The 15,575-nt window shown below is 36.4% G+C and overlaps 1 protein-coding gene across 2 annotated transcripts; it reads right to left on the bottom strand.

Moving 5' to 3' along the window:
• Positions 1 to 237: 237 nt before the first annotated feature.
• LOC110773302 (proton pump-interactor) lies at positions 238 to 6,259 on the bottom strand. 2 transcript variants are annotated; one of them, XM_088251955.1, is made up of 8 exons: positions 6,020 to 6,259; positions 4,977 to 5,370; positions 3,713 to 3,901; positions 3,439 to 3,615; positions 3,119 to 3,313; positions 1,582 to 1,680; positions 927 to 1,475; positions 238 to 849 (listed from the first exon to the last, which is right to left on the bottom strand). In XM_088251955.1, the coding sequence occupies exons 2-8, from the start codon at positions 5,331 to 5,333 to the stop codon at positions 541 to 543; spliced, it is 1,875 nt and encodes a 624-aa protein (XP_088108081.1). In that variant the 5' UTR covers positions 5,334 to 5,370; positions 6,020 to 6,259; the 3' UTR covers positions 238 to 540. The 2 variants fall into 2 exon arrangements, with proteins under 2 accessions (XP_088108081.1, XP_088108080.1); XM_088251954.1 differs by lacking the exon at positions 6,020 to 6,259 and adding an exon at positions 5,845 to 5,998 and having other exon boundaries at positions 704 to 1,475.
• Between the last annotated feature and the right edge of the window lie 9,316 nt (positions 6,260 to 15,575).

Raw genomic sequence — 15,575 nt, 5'->3', positions numbered from 1 at the left:
AAACAAATACGTCCTGAACATATGACATAAAAATAGAAAAAAAAATTGTCCTAAACATATGATTTTTCCTTATTCATGCAAGTTGGAGAAAAAGCATTGAGCTTTACTGATGCACTACACCTAAATCTTCAACAACATTGCAGATGCAACCAATAAGCTTAGTACATGCGGTTGGGAAGCTAGTTTTGGAGTGCATTTACCATCCCCATATTTATATTGATCTGGCTAACCCAAAAATAAAAATAAAATGGCAAAACCATTCAAGCTTATATAAAGATAACATCCATGAAAAGGGGAGAGTCAAAATTTGAAATTACATCAAGAAAAACCAAATGTATGCTTCTTCTCCATTGAAAGATAGTTTCGACTGAGCTACCACCAACATTATGAGTTTTGAGTCCATCCTGAGCCTGACACAGGATGTAAAGAACAGGAACAACTTACTTTAACTAATAGAAAGACCTAGTCATTTGCATTGCTTCTCAAGCAGAAAACTTTTAGATCTCGACTCTTCTCTACCTCAGTTCCAGTTTAACTTCCTCAAAGAAGATAGTGGTACCCAAGTGCTAGAAACAACACAACTAACAAAGCAGCAGGAGCAGCCCATAACCAATAGTTAGTACTCGACTTCTTCCGCTTCAGGATGGCCTTCGGAAGTGACTCTGTACCTCTTGGACGACCTCTATTCCTCATATTGCTATCCTTTTGCACCTTAGCCTTTGCCAGGACAGGAGCTTCAACATTTTCAGTTACCTTTTCTGGTTCTGCAGCCTCAGCAACTGCTTCTGTCGGCTCCTCAGGTTGGGTCTCAGGTGCAGATGAACCCTTCTTCTTTGCCTTCTTTTCACGCTCCTGAGTCAAGTTGAATACTAGTGTCAGTTTCTAACTCCAAGCAGATTAACAAAGAGAAAGTAACAAGAATAAACAAAAAAATAAATAATTTCCTTAAGCTTCTTTTCAGCCTTTTCAACTTCCTTTTGAGCTCTAATAGCTGCTTTAGCTGCATCTTTCTCTGCTTTCTTCTTCTTCCTTTCCAAGGCCTGCTTATTTTTTTCAATTTCCTCTTGTCTTTTCAACTCCTTCAACTTTTCTGCATCAACTTTATTGTCTTTTGGGGTACTCTCCTTTGTCTGCTTTTCAAGCCCAGATATATCCTCGTCTGCTACGTCAATATGCTCTTCAACAGATTTCGGACCCGTTGCTTTATTTTTGGCATCTTTCTGAGCCTTCTGCACAGGCAAAGTATCCGGTGGAGCAGATCTGGTATCTTCCCTAACTTGTTTTGAATTAGCTTTTGATGCTGTCTCTACTGCAGGGGCTCCAGATGCTTCCACAACTACCAATGGCTTCTCATCTGGGTTTCTTATACGCCCATCCCTACTCATTTGCCGCCTGTCCAGAGCTGGCAAAATTCTTTTCTCATAATCATCTCTAAAATCCTTGTTACTGTTCCAGAGGGACATAAATTTCTCAACCTAATTAAAAAAAAAAAAAAAAAAATTAGAATGCAGCTTCTACATTGATAATGGTGGAGTTAACTTATTATAAACAATGAAAATATTCATTTTGCAATTGGCAAACCTCTGCATGAGAAAGTTCTTCAAGTGCTTTAATATCTTTCGAAACAGCAAGATTTCTCGCTTTGGTCAAAAGCACACGGCTTTGGTAAAAGCAGGCATTCTGAAAATCAGTGCAAATTAATTAAAGGGTGACTATCACATACATAGATAAAATACAACCATTCATGTCAGAAGGGTAACTTAATGATGTGGGCATTAAGAAAATACCACTTTGGCATGCCTACAATTTTCCTGTTTGTAAGAAAATACTATATACTATATTAAGAAAAAAGCAAATCAGACACGAGGTAAGCACAAGTGAGAGATCTGAAACAAATAAAATGGTTTACCAATTTGCACATTTACAATTTTAAAATTTCATATTGCAAAATAGTTAATGAGTGGTTATCTACCAAAAGAATAAACTCTTTTAAACCGAAAACAGAATAAAACTCAACTAGATTTCATACAAAATTTCCAAATTCCAATATGATTCTTCAAACACATCCCTCAGCAGTTTTCACCTATTATTAGTAAACTCTACAAGGCACTAAATTTTTAAGAAGAAAAAAGGACTGATGCAAAGTGTTGCCAACAAGAAACGAAAAGAAGACAGAGTTATAAGCAACCAGTAAACAAGGTACAAATGAGAAGCAATAAACAGAAAGCATACGTAACCCTAATTACCAGCAACTTTTGACTGTTTGAATCCTCTTCTGAACATATAAAGCAATCTAGACATTTGCAATTGAATTAAAAAGTGAATGCAACTAGTGAGTTGAGCATGTTTTCAGATTCAGCACTACCCTCCCTACAGTAAATGACAATTTACAACCCATGTATAAATTTTCAGAGAGAGAGACAGAGTCAAGCAATGAGCAAAGTCAAAATGTATCTTTATACAAAAGAACAGAAATGTTGAACTGAGATGACTATTCCAATATACACTTAGCATATTAACCTAGTGTGAATCCAAAACCCTTCAAAGATCCCAAAAGGAAATGTGACAACCTTAGTTGAAAAGATTCAATTAAAGCTTCATAAAACCCCTCTCAACAATAAACATATTGGATTTTGAAGTAAAAGCCAAAAGAGGAAACAAAAGAAAACTATTCACTTGCTAATCCTTATCCAGTACATTTCCATCACTAAAACTTCATCTATGTACATAAATACCCAACCCTTCCTTGAACCTTTCCACGCCCAAAAAAAAAGCTTCTTTCAGCATAACAGGCTGTTCTGAAAAAAATTGTTTGCAGTGGAACGTTAACAAACCAATAAGATCAGAACATCCCAATATTAGAGACTTACAGTTGACCCAATCATTCATCTAGCACCACTTTGGCCACATAGTTACAACAAAAGCACAAGTAACCTGGCTTGCAATATTGATGAAATAACAAACAATACTTCGAGATTTTGACTACCCAGAATAAAGTGAATTTAACTCGTAAACAACTGGGAAAATCCACAGCTTTTGATAATCAGCACATGAGCAAAGAGAGAGAGGGAAGGGGACGAGAGAGAGAGAGCGGAACTAAAAATGAAGTAAAACTTACACCCTCATCACGCTGTTTCCGAAGTTGAAAAATGCTATCGCGTGCTTTGTCCCTCTTCTCAGTCACAATACTCAGCTCGTCCTGTAAGGATGCAATTTCCTTGTCTATGGCCTTCACTGCATCATCGAGTTGCTTAATTTTGGACCTAACTGCTTGTTGCTCCTTTTTCACTCCATCCAAATCACCACCCATAAGCTACAAACACACGATTTTGCAAATGATTAGTATACCTTAAATAATGATGAGATTCTGCACAATTCAGGAATGGATTGAAAAATAAAAAGCTCAAAAAGATACAAGTCAAATCAAAATCCCCTTACTTTAACTTGGTCCTGAAGGGCCTCTTTGGGAGCCACTTTCTCAATCTTTGCTATCATGGCAGCATTAGCAATAACTTGTGCCCTTGTGCTCTCAAGAGTTCTGATCTCTTTAAGTATTTTCTTTTCCTCCTTCAGTTCAATGCTCTCATGTTGTATGATATACTGCAACCCCTGGATCTGTTTCCAACAGTATTTAAAGAGTGAAAAAGGCAAGAAGTCAAAAGAGCAAACTGATGGATTCAGAGCTGTAAAAAGCTTAAAAAAGAAAGCATACACGACTGTTGAGCTCTTCCTCAGATGAACACAAACCACCATTGCGACTAGCATGGTCTGCGCTGCGCAGCTGTCCAAGAGCCTGCTGCAGAGGCTGTAAATCCTTAAACTTCTCATCCACAATTGATCTAATCTGCCTGTTGTCATCTCTCAGAGCCTTAATCTGCTCAACCAACTCTCCTCTATCGGTCTATAGAAAAAAGAGGAGGGGGACAATACAGTGAAATCAGAGGTTCATTCTTCTAAAATTTAAATAAATAAATCCATTCAATCAACTTATTTCCATATTTTTCATTTTGATACTGCATATTAATTTAGATCAGCTTGAGCAAACAGGCACCCCAACATTGTTATAGAACAGAACAAAATACAATATTGAACAAGTGCGACACCGAATTGAATCTATAAGATATTTCCATTCAAACAAGTCCAAAAAGACTTCTTTAAAAGTCAACACATGTGTGTTCACACAAACTAGGGTAGTAGTTTGTAGGATAATGGATGGTTTTTTTTTTCTTTCAAAAAACAAAACTGTCGTTATTTAGTTAGTAATGTATAAGAGGGACACTTCAGGAAAACAGAGAAGTATGAAAACCAGAGGAGTCCGCTCATCATAATAGCAGTGATATTATATATACACATATAATGTATGTGCAGTATACATTCATTTTTCACATCAACTTTATGATCAATTTCCTATTTTTTGCATTGGTAGAAAGCTAATTCAAAAATCTAATTACCTGCCAACCCATTTGCCAATTGTACAAAAGAAAGCGAACTTACAACTAGTGTCAATAGCTTACTACGAAAGCTATGAGGACCGCTTGTGAAAAAGCATCAAGACTCGCCTCTATATGTTTCTATGCTGTTCTTCTATAGTACCAATACCTGATTAGCTTCTACTACTTCTGAAAATTTATTCATTACTAAAAGTTTTAAATAACATCTCTTTTCTTCTCCATTGAATCTCTCAATTGGTCTTCCACTTAAAAATTGGTAACTTTGGCGTGATTGTACACGCGACCATAGTGTCCCCTCTGCCTTTTGTCTCTAAAGTTTTGCAGATGAAATGAAAGATTTGATTTGAAAAGAGTTGCAGATGTTCTCTAGTGTTTTCCAAAAGAAAAAATATGCATTCATGGGTGTCTTTGAGCATAAATTTTATAGTTCTACGATTGTATATCATCCGCATTTAACACTATAAGGAATAAAAATCTCAAAAGAACAAATGAGATTCACGAATAAGGTCATAAGCTTCAACTCACCCTTTTTGCCTTTAATGCGTCAATGATCTGAGATCGGGCATTATTCCTAGTCTCCACCTCTCTAGAAACCTGGTCAACTTTGGCTTTTATTTTTGGATCATCATATGTCTGGTGCCTGACAAAATAAAAAGAATGAGTCTGCTTTGGGGCAGGCCACTCATCAACTGCATCCTTCGGGAAGTTTGCAACTGAAACCTCGTTCACTTCCTTTTTAACCGATTCATCACCATGTGATCCAAATTTTATGGGCTCATTCCCTTGATCCAATTTCCCATTTTCGTTGGCAGAATGCCCTTCTTCAGTCATAGCCCCCACTGGTCCTTGGACCGCCTCAAATCCCACAACTTCAACACCCATGCCTTCCGCCAAAGAACAGCCTTAGAAACCGAAAGTCCTGATGTAAAAGGCAATATCATGTTATATAAAGAAAAATAACGAAAACCCAGTCCAAATCTATATTTGATTTAGCAGGCTTCTAGTTGAATAGATCACAGGGTTAACCGGCATATGCTTCAAGATATCACATTTTAGTCGATCATATGAATACCTAACTAATCTGAAAATTACCGACTTCAATTCAGATCATCAAAACAAACAAATCAAAATCCAGCATTATGTGGAGTGCATGAGCAACGAAAAGCTTCATAGATCATTCAAACAACCCAGAAACCCAGATCATAAAAACTAAACAAATACAAAATTACCCAAAGCTCAAAAGATGTAAGTGAAAAAAAAAATTATGATTTTTCAAGGAAAGACCAAACAAATCTGAACAGTTACGCCCGTATCGCAATCAAGAAGCAAAACGATGGCAAAGAAAAACGCATCAAATGACAGATTCAAAACATTCAAAAAGATCGGGACTTACATCAAACAAGCAACAAAATCCAATAAAATTAACCCAAAATATCTGATCAAAACACAATTCTTTTGCCAAGAACAATTGAGAGCAATCGGATCAACCCATTAACCAAAAAAAAAAGAAGAAAACAAAATTGAAGCCAGAGGGAGATAGATAGGTTGAGAAAATAGGGGATTCTTACCAGAAACAGAAACAAACGAAAGCAGTAAAAGAGAGAGAGAGGGAGACAAAGAATATCCTTTCGTAAAGAAAAGGGCCCCCAAAACCGAGTTTAGGAAAAACCCAGAAATGAAAAAAAATATATGGCTACGATCTCCTTTCCTTATTATTTCCCCTTCTCCTCTTCAGACCCACCTTTTTCCTTCCCTTCAAAGTCTCTCTCTTTCTTGTTCCTATTTCCGAGAGAGAGAGAGAGAAGTGAGTGACTATATTTACTTTGTATTTATTTAGGGAGAGACATTTCAGGTGAAGCAGAAGATTTTGGCTTTGTTTTAACTTTTACAATCAGTAATTATGCTTTGGACTAAATGGAGGACGGTTTCCTGTCCTCCAGTTACAAATAATAAAAAGTGGCAAAGTACTCTAGTATAGTGGTTTGAAGTAAATAATCCCTCAAGAAAAATTCGGAGTTCGAATCATACATTCGTGTAGTGTGTGTTTGATATGTTATCGCCCCTTTCAATGAGAAGATGCTAACTTTGTTGTAAATTGTAATAAAGCAACAAACGATGCTTTCTTTTTTTGTTCTTTTTTTTATAATGCGGATGAGCTATTTTTAGTCAAGAGATACTTCCTAAATTGTAATGAAGAATTTTTTTTTATTGAAATACCAAAAGAAAAATAGTACAACAATTCATATATTTTAAAGGTTTGTAGTGCCTATATTTAATATATAAATATTCAAATGTGATTTTAAGAAATCACAAGAAAAATAGTACAACAATTCATATATTATTTCTCTTGTTTTTCTAAAAAAAAAATTTTTTAAAGAGAAAATGTACCAGAAATGAAATAAACATTTCGGGAACCAAGGTGGTTGGTGTGAGTGGTTCGGCACTCTCATTCCTTAAAAGAGGTCAGGGGTTCGATCCCTGCTCTTGTACGGAGTCACCACTTTGGCCAACACTTTACCCCTTACGGGTCGACCCGGTGTGAGCGGAGATTAGTCTGGGTTGTGGTTAAGGCTTAAAGGTGCCACCCATAGTTGGAGCCCATCCAGAACCACCTCGTGATTCAGACCAAAAAAATAAATAAATAAATAAATAAACATTTCAGAGAGTACCAAACATGGCGCTAGTTTACCGGCGCTGTAAAAGATAAAACGACTCTGACAATGTGGATAAATTTCGATACGTACAAGGAAACTTCGGTTACTCGAAACGAAACGACGTAGTACTGAGGGCCTTTGGCGTCAGCCGCTTTTGGCTTTGCGTTTGGCATAGTCTTCTCTCTCTCGTGGCGGAGATTATAAACACGTGTTCGTCGAAGGCGCTGCGTTACGCCACGTTTCGTTACCGATCAGATCAGATCAGATGAGCTAGCTAGATCTGTAGATGTGGATTTGTATGACGTGTGAAAGTACGTAACTGCCCATCTTGAATGATTGCCAAAAGAGAAGCTTGTACGCGTGGAGTGTAAAGTCTTACCGAATCCGGTGAGTTGGGGGGATGAAATGAAATATGCTGTGAGTAACTAAATATTAATGGGATTTGCTGTCATTTTACCATTTTGGACAATAAATATCTGTTTGAGCAAGTCCAATTAGCATTTCTCGTTAGGTAGGTTGTTTTTTGATAAAATAGCGATAGTATTTTATTGATAAGATAAATAAAAACAAGTATAAACCAATTAAGGCGCTTAATATGGATACAATTTCTCTAATGACCAAATACAACAACAAATTGAATTGATATGAAGAAAATATGCGCAACCCAAAAAATAATTAAAATCCCTGAATCAATAATCAAAAGCATATATACTCAAACATGCAATAAAGATTTACCGCGCCACGGCAGAAACAGAGGTACCCAAACCTGCAAGTCCAGTGTGGTTGTTTTTAACTTGTTAGCTGTTGATACAAACTTTACTTTTCGTATTTGAATAAAATCTTCAAACTTTGACAAAAATAAAAATTAAAAAGCATTTCTCATGCGAGGAAATTTGAGAAATACGTTTAACAGCATATGGCATATTCTATCAAAATCAGTTTCAGTAATCAAATTGATTCTCATTCTAATTAGCAAACATCTCGTTTTAGAAAACGCCAATTATGATTCTTTCTTATTCTGATTTTTTTTTCTTCCCCATTTTGGTTCTATCTTACTTCAATTTTGGATAAACAAAACATGCCATCAAACTTGAGCAAATATGGGTACAACCCAACTTGCAATTGGGCCTGACTCTCACGGTCTCACCTAAATGTAGTGGTTGTTAAAAGCTACACAAGAAACTGGCCACCCTTTACATGTTATCTCATTGTAGCTCAGCACTCATCTAGTGGGCCCAGATGCACCAAATTCAAATGATATACAAGAATTCGAGGGGAAGATCATTTAAGGAGGAAACACATGGATGATTCAGTTTTAACTCATCACTTACTCATTTCACCCACCCTGTACTTCAAAAATAGGATTACCCCAACTTTCGAAGGAAGATGGGTTAATGAGTTAGGTTTTTAGGGTAGGTCAGGCGTTCGATATAAGTGATAATCTAAATTATAATAGGGAATGAGATTTTCTCACACACACATTACTAAAGTATCATGTGATTTACACTCACATTATCAAAGTGTCGTGTGATTTGAACCTGAGATCAAATGTCTGCAAGTTATTACAATTTTTTACTCGGTTAGACCCGTTAACTTACACGACTCTTTTTTATAAAATCGTCACATGGATTTTTTTGTTTGGGGTGGGGGGTAACCTCCTTCCATACTAGACCTGGCATTCGTGTCGTGTTATCAGTATTCGTGTTGTGTTCGTGTCAACCCGTTTTTCTTAACGGGTTAACACGACACGACACGATAAGAAAACGGGTGAAAAATATCAAACACGAACACGACCCGCTACAATTCGCGAATCACACGACACGACTCGTTTCACCCGTTAAGAAAATAAACTTTAAAAAAAAAAAAAAAAAAAACTATTTGAACAAATTTTAAATGCAAACAATACATGCCTTGGCGACAGCTGGGTTCCTTTCTATTTTCTTCTTCTTTTTTGACGCAATGTGTTGATTTTATTTTTCCACTCTTCTCTCATTCCAATTTCTTACTGTTATAGATACACAACACAAGGCAATGCATCGTTTTCAAATATTGTTTGTTATTATTTATTTTTCTTGCTTCAAGCTTGTGCAAAATCCAAGCTTTTCTTCTCCTTTTTGATCTGTCAATTTCACGAATCACACCCACTTTGCTTCAAAGTTTTCACATTTCTCATATTTTTGGTGCAAACACAAACATCCAGTACAAGGCTTTTGCTATTATTGGATTGTTCATTGGGAATTTGAAAGTGCTGGGCAGTGGGGGGTTCTCACCAAGGAAGTTGAGGACTATGCTACTGGGAGTAGAGAAGAAGAGGAATGAAAAGGAAGATCATGAATCTAAATTTACTTTGAGATCTCAACCTTCTGACTTAGATGAAGCTGGTAGAAAAAATATTTACCAAAAAAATTAAGACATTCGTACCTTGAGAGATGATTTGGCAGGGGAAGATATTGGAAGATAGAGACAGAGGTGAGATCGCAAGAAGAAGAAGATGGGGTTGTTGAGCGAGGTTCTTGAAAGAGAGAAATTTGAGAGATTGCAAGAAGGAGAAGATGAGGTTGAGAGAGAGAGAAAGCTGCGAAGAGGAGGAGATGGCTGAGAAAGCGATGCGGAATGAAACAAATGCTAGGGTTAGGAGATTTTTTAGAATTGCAAATTACAAAATTACCCCCGCTTAACGGGTTGGTTCGTGTATTCGCGAATGGGCACCGAAACGACCCGTTAGCTTAACGGGTGGCTAACGGGTCAACACGATATCAACACGACACGATAACTCAAACCCGAATACTGAATTTTTCGTGCGAATTCGTGTCGTGTTAACGGGTCGTGTACAATATTTCCAGGTCTATTCCATACCACCTTTGATGCCCCCCACCACATTGAGAGAAAGTCATCGCACTAATAAGTGGAAGAGATGCAATGAACACTGATTTATATGCTCGTATCATGTCTAGTGGATACGATAGATTAGTTTTCAACGTGGGGCCCATTTCATTTTCTTGCTCATCTTTCTTCTTCCAGAAAGAACAAGGAAAAGTATATAATTGATAATTGTTTTGTTTTCACATTTGGTCCGCAGATCGAGCGGCTATGGCGCCGCGTAATGATAAGGAAAGCGAGCCAAGTGGAATCTTTTGGCCTGCGCGCGCGCACCATGCGATGCAGGAATGTGCCTTGCTTCAAACGTGGAGCATGTTTACACGATCACCTGTAGAATAAAATATTTGTTTGGTTTTCTGGTCGACTTTTATTTTAACTATATTAAATGATTGGAGCCGTCCGTTTCAAAAGTTTGATTCTTGCCCTCGTCTAGCGTCAACCAAACCAAAGTGAAAGAAATAATATCCTAAACATATATTATACTTGGGTTGAAAATCTAGGGCCGGTAATAGGTCGTGTCGTGTCATGTCGTGTCAAGATTATATATGTGTCAGGAATGTGTTAGAAAATTATATATTTAATTTTTTAATAATTGAATGGAAATTAAATTGCGGGACTTGTGACTTTAAGTACATGACTTTTATGAAATGGTATGTATCCATTGGGAATAGTCATGTTCTTAATCAAGGAAAAATAAAATATTATTTATTTTGTTTGTAAAATAATAATCCTTTATGTGTTAAGTTGCATTGTTTCATATATGAAAGGTTGCATTGTTTCATAGAAATTGAAACATTGCACTTCTTGGCTTAAGTTGCATTGTTTCATATATGAAAAGTTGCATTGTTTTCATAGAAATTGAAGAATTGCACTTCTTGGCTTATGATTGCAACATGAAAAGACACATTTGCTAATATTTTTTCAGTTACATCTTTTCTGAACAGAGGCCTTGTTGCCTATAAATAGAGAAGATCCTACAACATTTATTTTGATCCAATTGTCATCCAACAATGGTATTATTTAGAGCATTCATAGCATTATATTTTTAGAAATATAGTGAGTTAGTAAGAGAGAGTTCATACACAAGTTTGAGTTCGCTTTTCTTGGGGATTGTAGTGCTACTTCAACAAGAAGCCGATCGTTGTATCCTGGGAGACGTTTGCCAAGAAAATCCTAAAAACACCTGTGAGGAGGCAATTTCGTCTTAAGGAGATAGAACCAAGTTCTAGACTCAATCATTTGTAAAGTATTCTTAATTTTCCTTGTCGTTATTTTCTTGTACTTATTTCGAATTTATAGTGAAGTTTTATTTTCGAAATTCTATAAATATAGCAATTATCTTTAATTTTACCAATAGAATGTTCAACCCAAACCTAACTCGTTTAATAAACATGTCATGCACGGGTTGACCCGTTAAGTTCTCGTGCTAGTTTGGGGTCGTGTTAGGTTGACCCGTTAAGTGGTAGCAACTAAAAGACATTTAAAAAAAATTAGAAAAATGAAGAATAAACAAATAAACGGGTTAGTGGGTTGGCGAGTTACACGGGTATTTTAGTGGGTTGGCGGGTTACACGGGTATTTTAGCAGGTTAATAGGTATTTTAGCGGGTTGACCTGCCATGACCCATTTTGTTAAATGGATTACATAGGTATTTTAGCGGGTTGACAAGTTGACCCAGGACCCACCCGTTTATTAAACAAATCATGACGGGTTGACTAGAAAATGACCCGAATTTTAATCGTTCAAGTTGAACCCACTAAAGTCTCATACCGGTTTCAAGTCGTGTAATGGATCGTGCTTGAAATTGCCACCCCTAATTACACCTAAAGACAAATAATATATACATAGGTCCTGGGCCTAGAGACAACTAGTTCATGTTGCATTCGCAAAATTAGTTTTGGAACAAGAGAACTACTTTGTGTTTCTATTCTTCTTCTTTTATTTTATTTTTAATATAGCACTTGCCTCTTTAATTGATCCAATTTGAATTGTAGTAGCGAAGTACATCAATAACACAATGGGTGATGGCCCTATTTGAGCTAAAAAAATTATTTAAGTTTGTTAATAGGTCATGTAGCCGAGCCTATCAAAGAACACCATGTAGTCAAGTAAGGCTGGGGTGCTCATGTACCGACTCGACTAGGTCGATCACTCCAGGTCCACTGTGACGTCATGTGACCAGAAAGGCAGAAGCGCTAGTATTTCAACCCGACCAAATTCCTATCAGACCAGGTCACTTCACGCACCTAATACCAGCATGATGGCTGAAATGGAGCATTTAATGCGCTTCACATCTAAACCAGGTGTCGTCTTGCTACTTGGTCCTTAATAATCAGCATAGTGACTGGTGCCCATAACCATTCTCTGATCCCATCATTGGGAATGGCTGAAGATCTCACCTTTTGCTAGATTTAAGGAGATTGGGAATGGCTGAAGATCTCTCTTTTTCCTAAATTTAAGGGGATATGATCTCTCATTCTCACACTATAAATACTCTTCACCTACATTGAGACAAAGGTAATACATATTTTCACCCAAAAACTTTGTATCCAGTTCCCCACTTCAAACCAGCCATTAACGTAGCCATCGTAGGGGGTTTGACTGGTATCACACCAGCCTCCCCTCTTTTGATGGTCTAACTACTTGAAGTGTGCAGGTTATCCTAGAAGATCAATTCAACCTGACAGCCCGGGGTACGTTCCGGCCCAAGCCCGAGTTAGGACCTCCGTCCAACATAACCAGTCTTCCTATCAACAAAGTTGCTCCATTTTCTTTTTATTTAATTCAAATTGTCAATCAATTAAACGAAAAACAAAACGTGTAACTATCTTCTTCTCTCGCATTGTAGCGTTGTTGTTGTAGATTTGGCATTGCATTAACATCTTCTTTATCTTATATCAAAAATCGAATCTGGCTTACATTGAACCGTGCATTCGTTGAATTGACATCATCGAATTTCCGGTGTGGTGGTTCGATATTGATTTCAAGATTTGTTACACCAACAATGCCAGTTCGGTTGACGATTTTGGCCTATCTATCTGACTTGGTTCAGTTGCCCAACCCTATTATAGACAAACCCTTTTAATACACCGCAAAGAATGAGTCTGGATTTGTTGTCTCCAAAATCTCCCTTTGTTATGGCTAGGAACTCGATAGGATGCAACCAAGGTCTAAAATATTGATGGTATCAGAAATATCGGTAGTCCAAAAATACGAAAATTTCTATGGAAATATCAGGATATTATCGATATTGATAAAAATTGAATAAAAACCACGGAAATTTTTATTCAAACTTTGGAGGATGTTTATTTAGTCAATTATCTATTATTTTATCACAAAAAATTGGAAGGAAATGCATTGCATGATGGGTTTAATTGATTTAAGTTGATTATATAACGAGCTGACAAACACTGTGAGTGTAAAAAATATGTAGTAATTAATGAAAGAATATTAAACACACCAAAATCATTTATATATAACGATTTACTACAATATTTTACACTTTATACATTGTATGGTAAGATACATGAGCGACTTGGTATCACATAGAGTTCCCTTTTGCGTATTATTAGGGGCGGAGCTAGAATTGTAAAGTTGGTGTGGCCGAAGTAGAAAATACAAGTATCTAAAACACCTGAGTATTCAATAATTACATGTTTAGAGCTAAATATTTCTAATTAAGTAATGTCTAATTTGTTTTAGAAGAAATTTTAACTTAAATTATAAGTTGTTTATTACAAATTCTATATATTATATATAATATAATAGAGGAGAGATAACAATATGGGGGCGGCCAAGGCAACATAAGCAACATGGTGGTTAAGGCGTTGGAGGAGTGAAATGGTAGCGGTTCGAATCACCTTTGCATGTGCGCTTTGTGTCGATAATATCCTAAATATTTCGTCGATATTATTGATATTTTAGACTATGGGCACAACCTAATGGGGATTTTTTCCATCCTTAAAGTGACCCAAGTCCCCCACCCACTCTATTGGCAGAATCATTTCCATCCCCATCCCACCCCACCCCACCCCACCCAACCCCATTTCAAAATCTGTTGATGTGTTAAAGTTCTGCAATCAATTAAAATCAAACCCACATCAACAATGAAAATTAAGCACCCGTCACCAAAACCACCATTTCTATTGAAATCACACCCAAAAACAACAAATGTGAAACCCAAAGGTAAGGGGTATTTCTTCACTTCTGCGAGACTTGTAAAAAAAAAAAAAGGTATAATATAATTAGAGATACTAATTTTGGGGTCAACATACGCGTTACTCACACAAAACACCTCATCAATGGAGAAAATGATAAATCTAGAAACAAAAGGAAAGTCAATAGATTTTTTATAATGTCATAACTTCTGCCGTATATATGATGGCGCCTAACTTTTGCCGTAAACTGCAAAACGTTACAATTTTTAAATTAATTGCAAATGAGCAATGTCTTTGAATCTAAGCGCTTTTAGATAATCCTCAAATGTAAACGGAATCATTAAAGGCCCTTCAAGAATGTTTGGTTTCTGTTAAATCACCGTGATATTCATGACACGACAATGCGTATGCGTGACATAAATTGATGGGGTTTGGATGCCCTGTGCACGGGTGTAAGGTACACCCTACTCATCACCAATAGTAATACAAGGGAAGGCCCAAAACTTTTATTTTCTGAACAAGATGCAATTGGATATCTGAAGTTCTGCAAATATGTCAAATTTCAGGGAAAAAAAAAACTGAATAAAAGTCAAATAAGTCGAAAGCCAATGAACAGTCAACAGCCCAATTTCTGATTGGCTGGTCATAATCTTCCGTTTTATTTTCCATGAGGAAAATTCTTTTTTGTCATATAGAAACAAATCATGGTTCGTTTGATTTATTTCTCAAATTTCCAAATTTTGTCCTTTGTTCTCAATGAAAGTATGTTTTTTTCTCCTCCAAAATATGACTTCATATGCAATCTTACCAAACTTACGTCAAGCTATGCCTTTAGTGGGAATTCTTGGAAACCACCAAAGAAAAAGAAGCCTTCTTAGGGGATGGCATTTTCCCCTATGATACAGTCTTTTGCGGGACTTCGATCCTAATGGATTGAGTATGAAAGATAAAAAATGGATATGAGAACGAGTTCAAAGAATTTTTCGAGTATGGTGTTCGGGGAGGGGCTAAGATGGTATTCTAATCCCTTACTCGAACCCGCCGTTTAGAATATATATAATTTATTTTTCATATAAATATATTATTAAGATGTGTGATGGTGGTACTACCTTTATAATGATGATCATGTCTTATACATGTAGTTTTGACATATATATTATTATTATTATTTTTTTAAATAGAATAGATTTTTAGTTAATAAAAATTGAGTTAATATCCTGTTGTGCTCATAGTACTTTTTTCTCGTTCAATAAAAATTGACTTCATATGCAATCTTACCAAACTTACATTAAGCTATGTAAACCACCAAACAAAAAGAAGCCTTCTTAGGGATGGCATTTTCCCCTCTGGTACAGGCTTTTGCGGGGCTTCGATCCTAATGGATTGAGTATGAAAGATAAAAAATGGATATCAGAACGGGTTCAGAGAATTTT

This window comes from Prunus avium, chromosome 4, assembly GCF_965620075.1.
Source record: "Prunus avium chromosome 4, drPruAviu1.hap1.1, whole genome shotgun sequence".
NCBI lineage: Eukaryota > Viridiplantae > Streptophyta > Magnoliopsida > Rosales > Rosaceae > Prunus > Prunus avium.
This window is presented reverse-complemented; position numbering and strand designations above follow the sequence as displayed.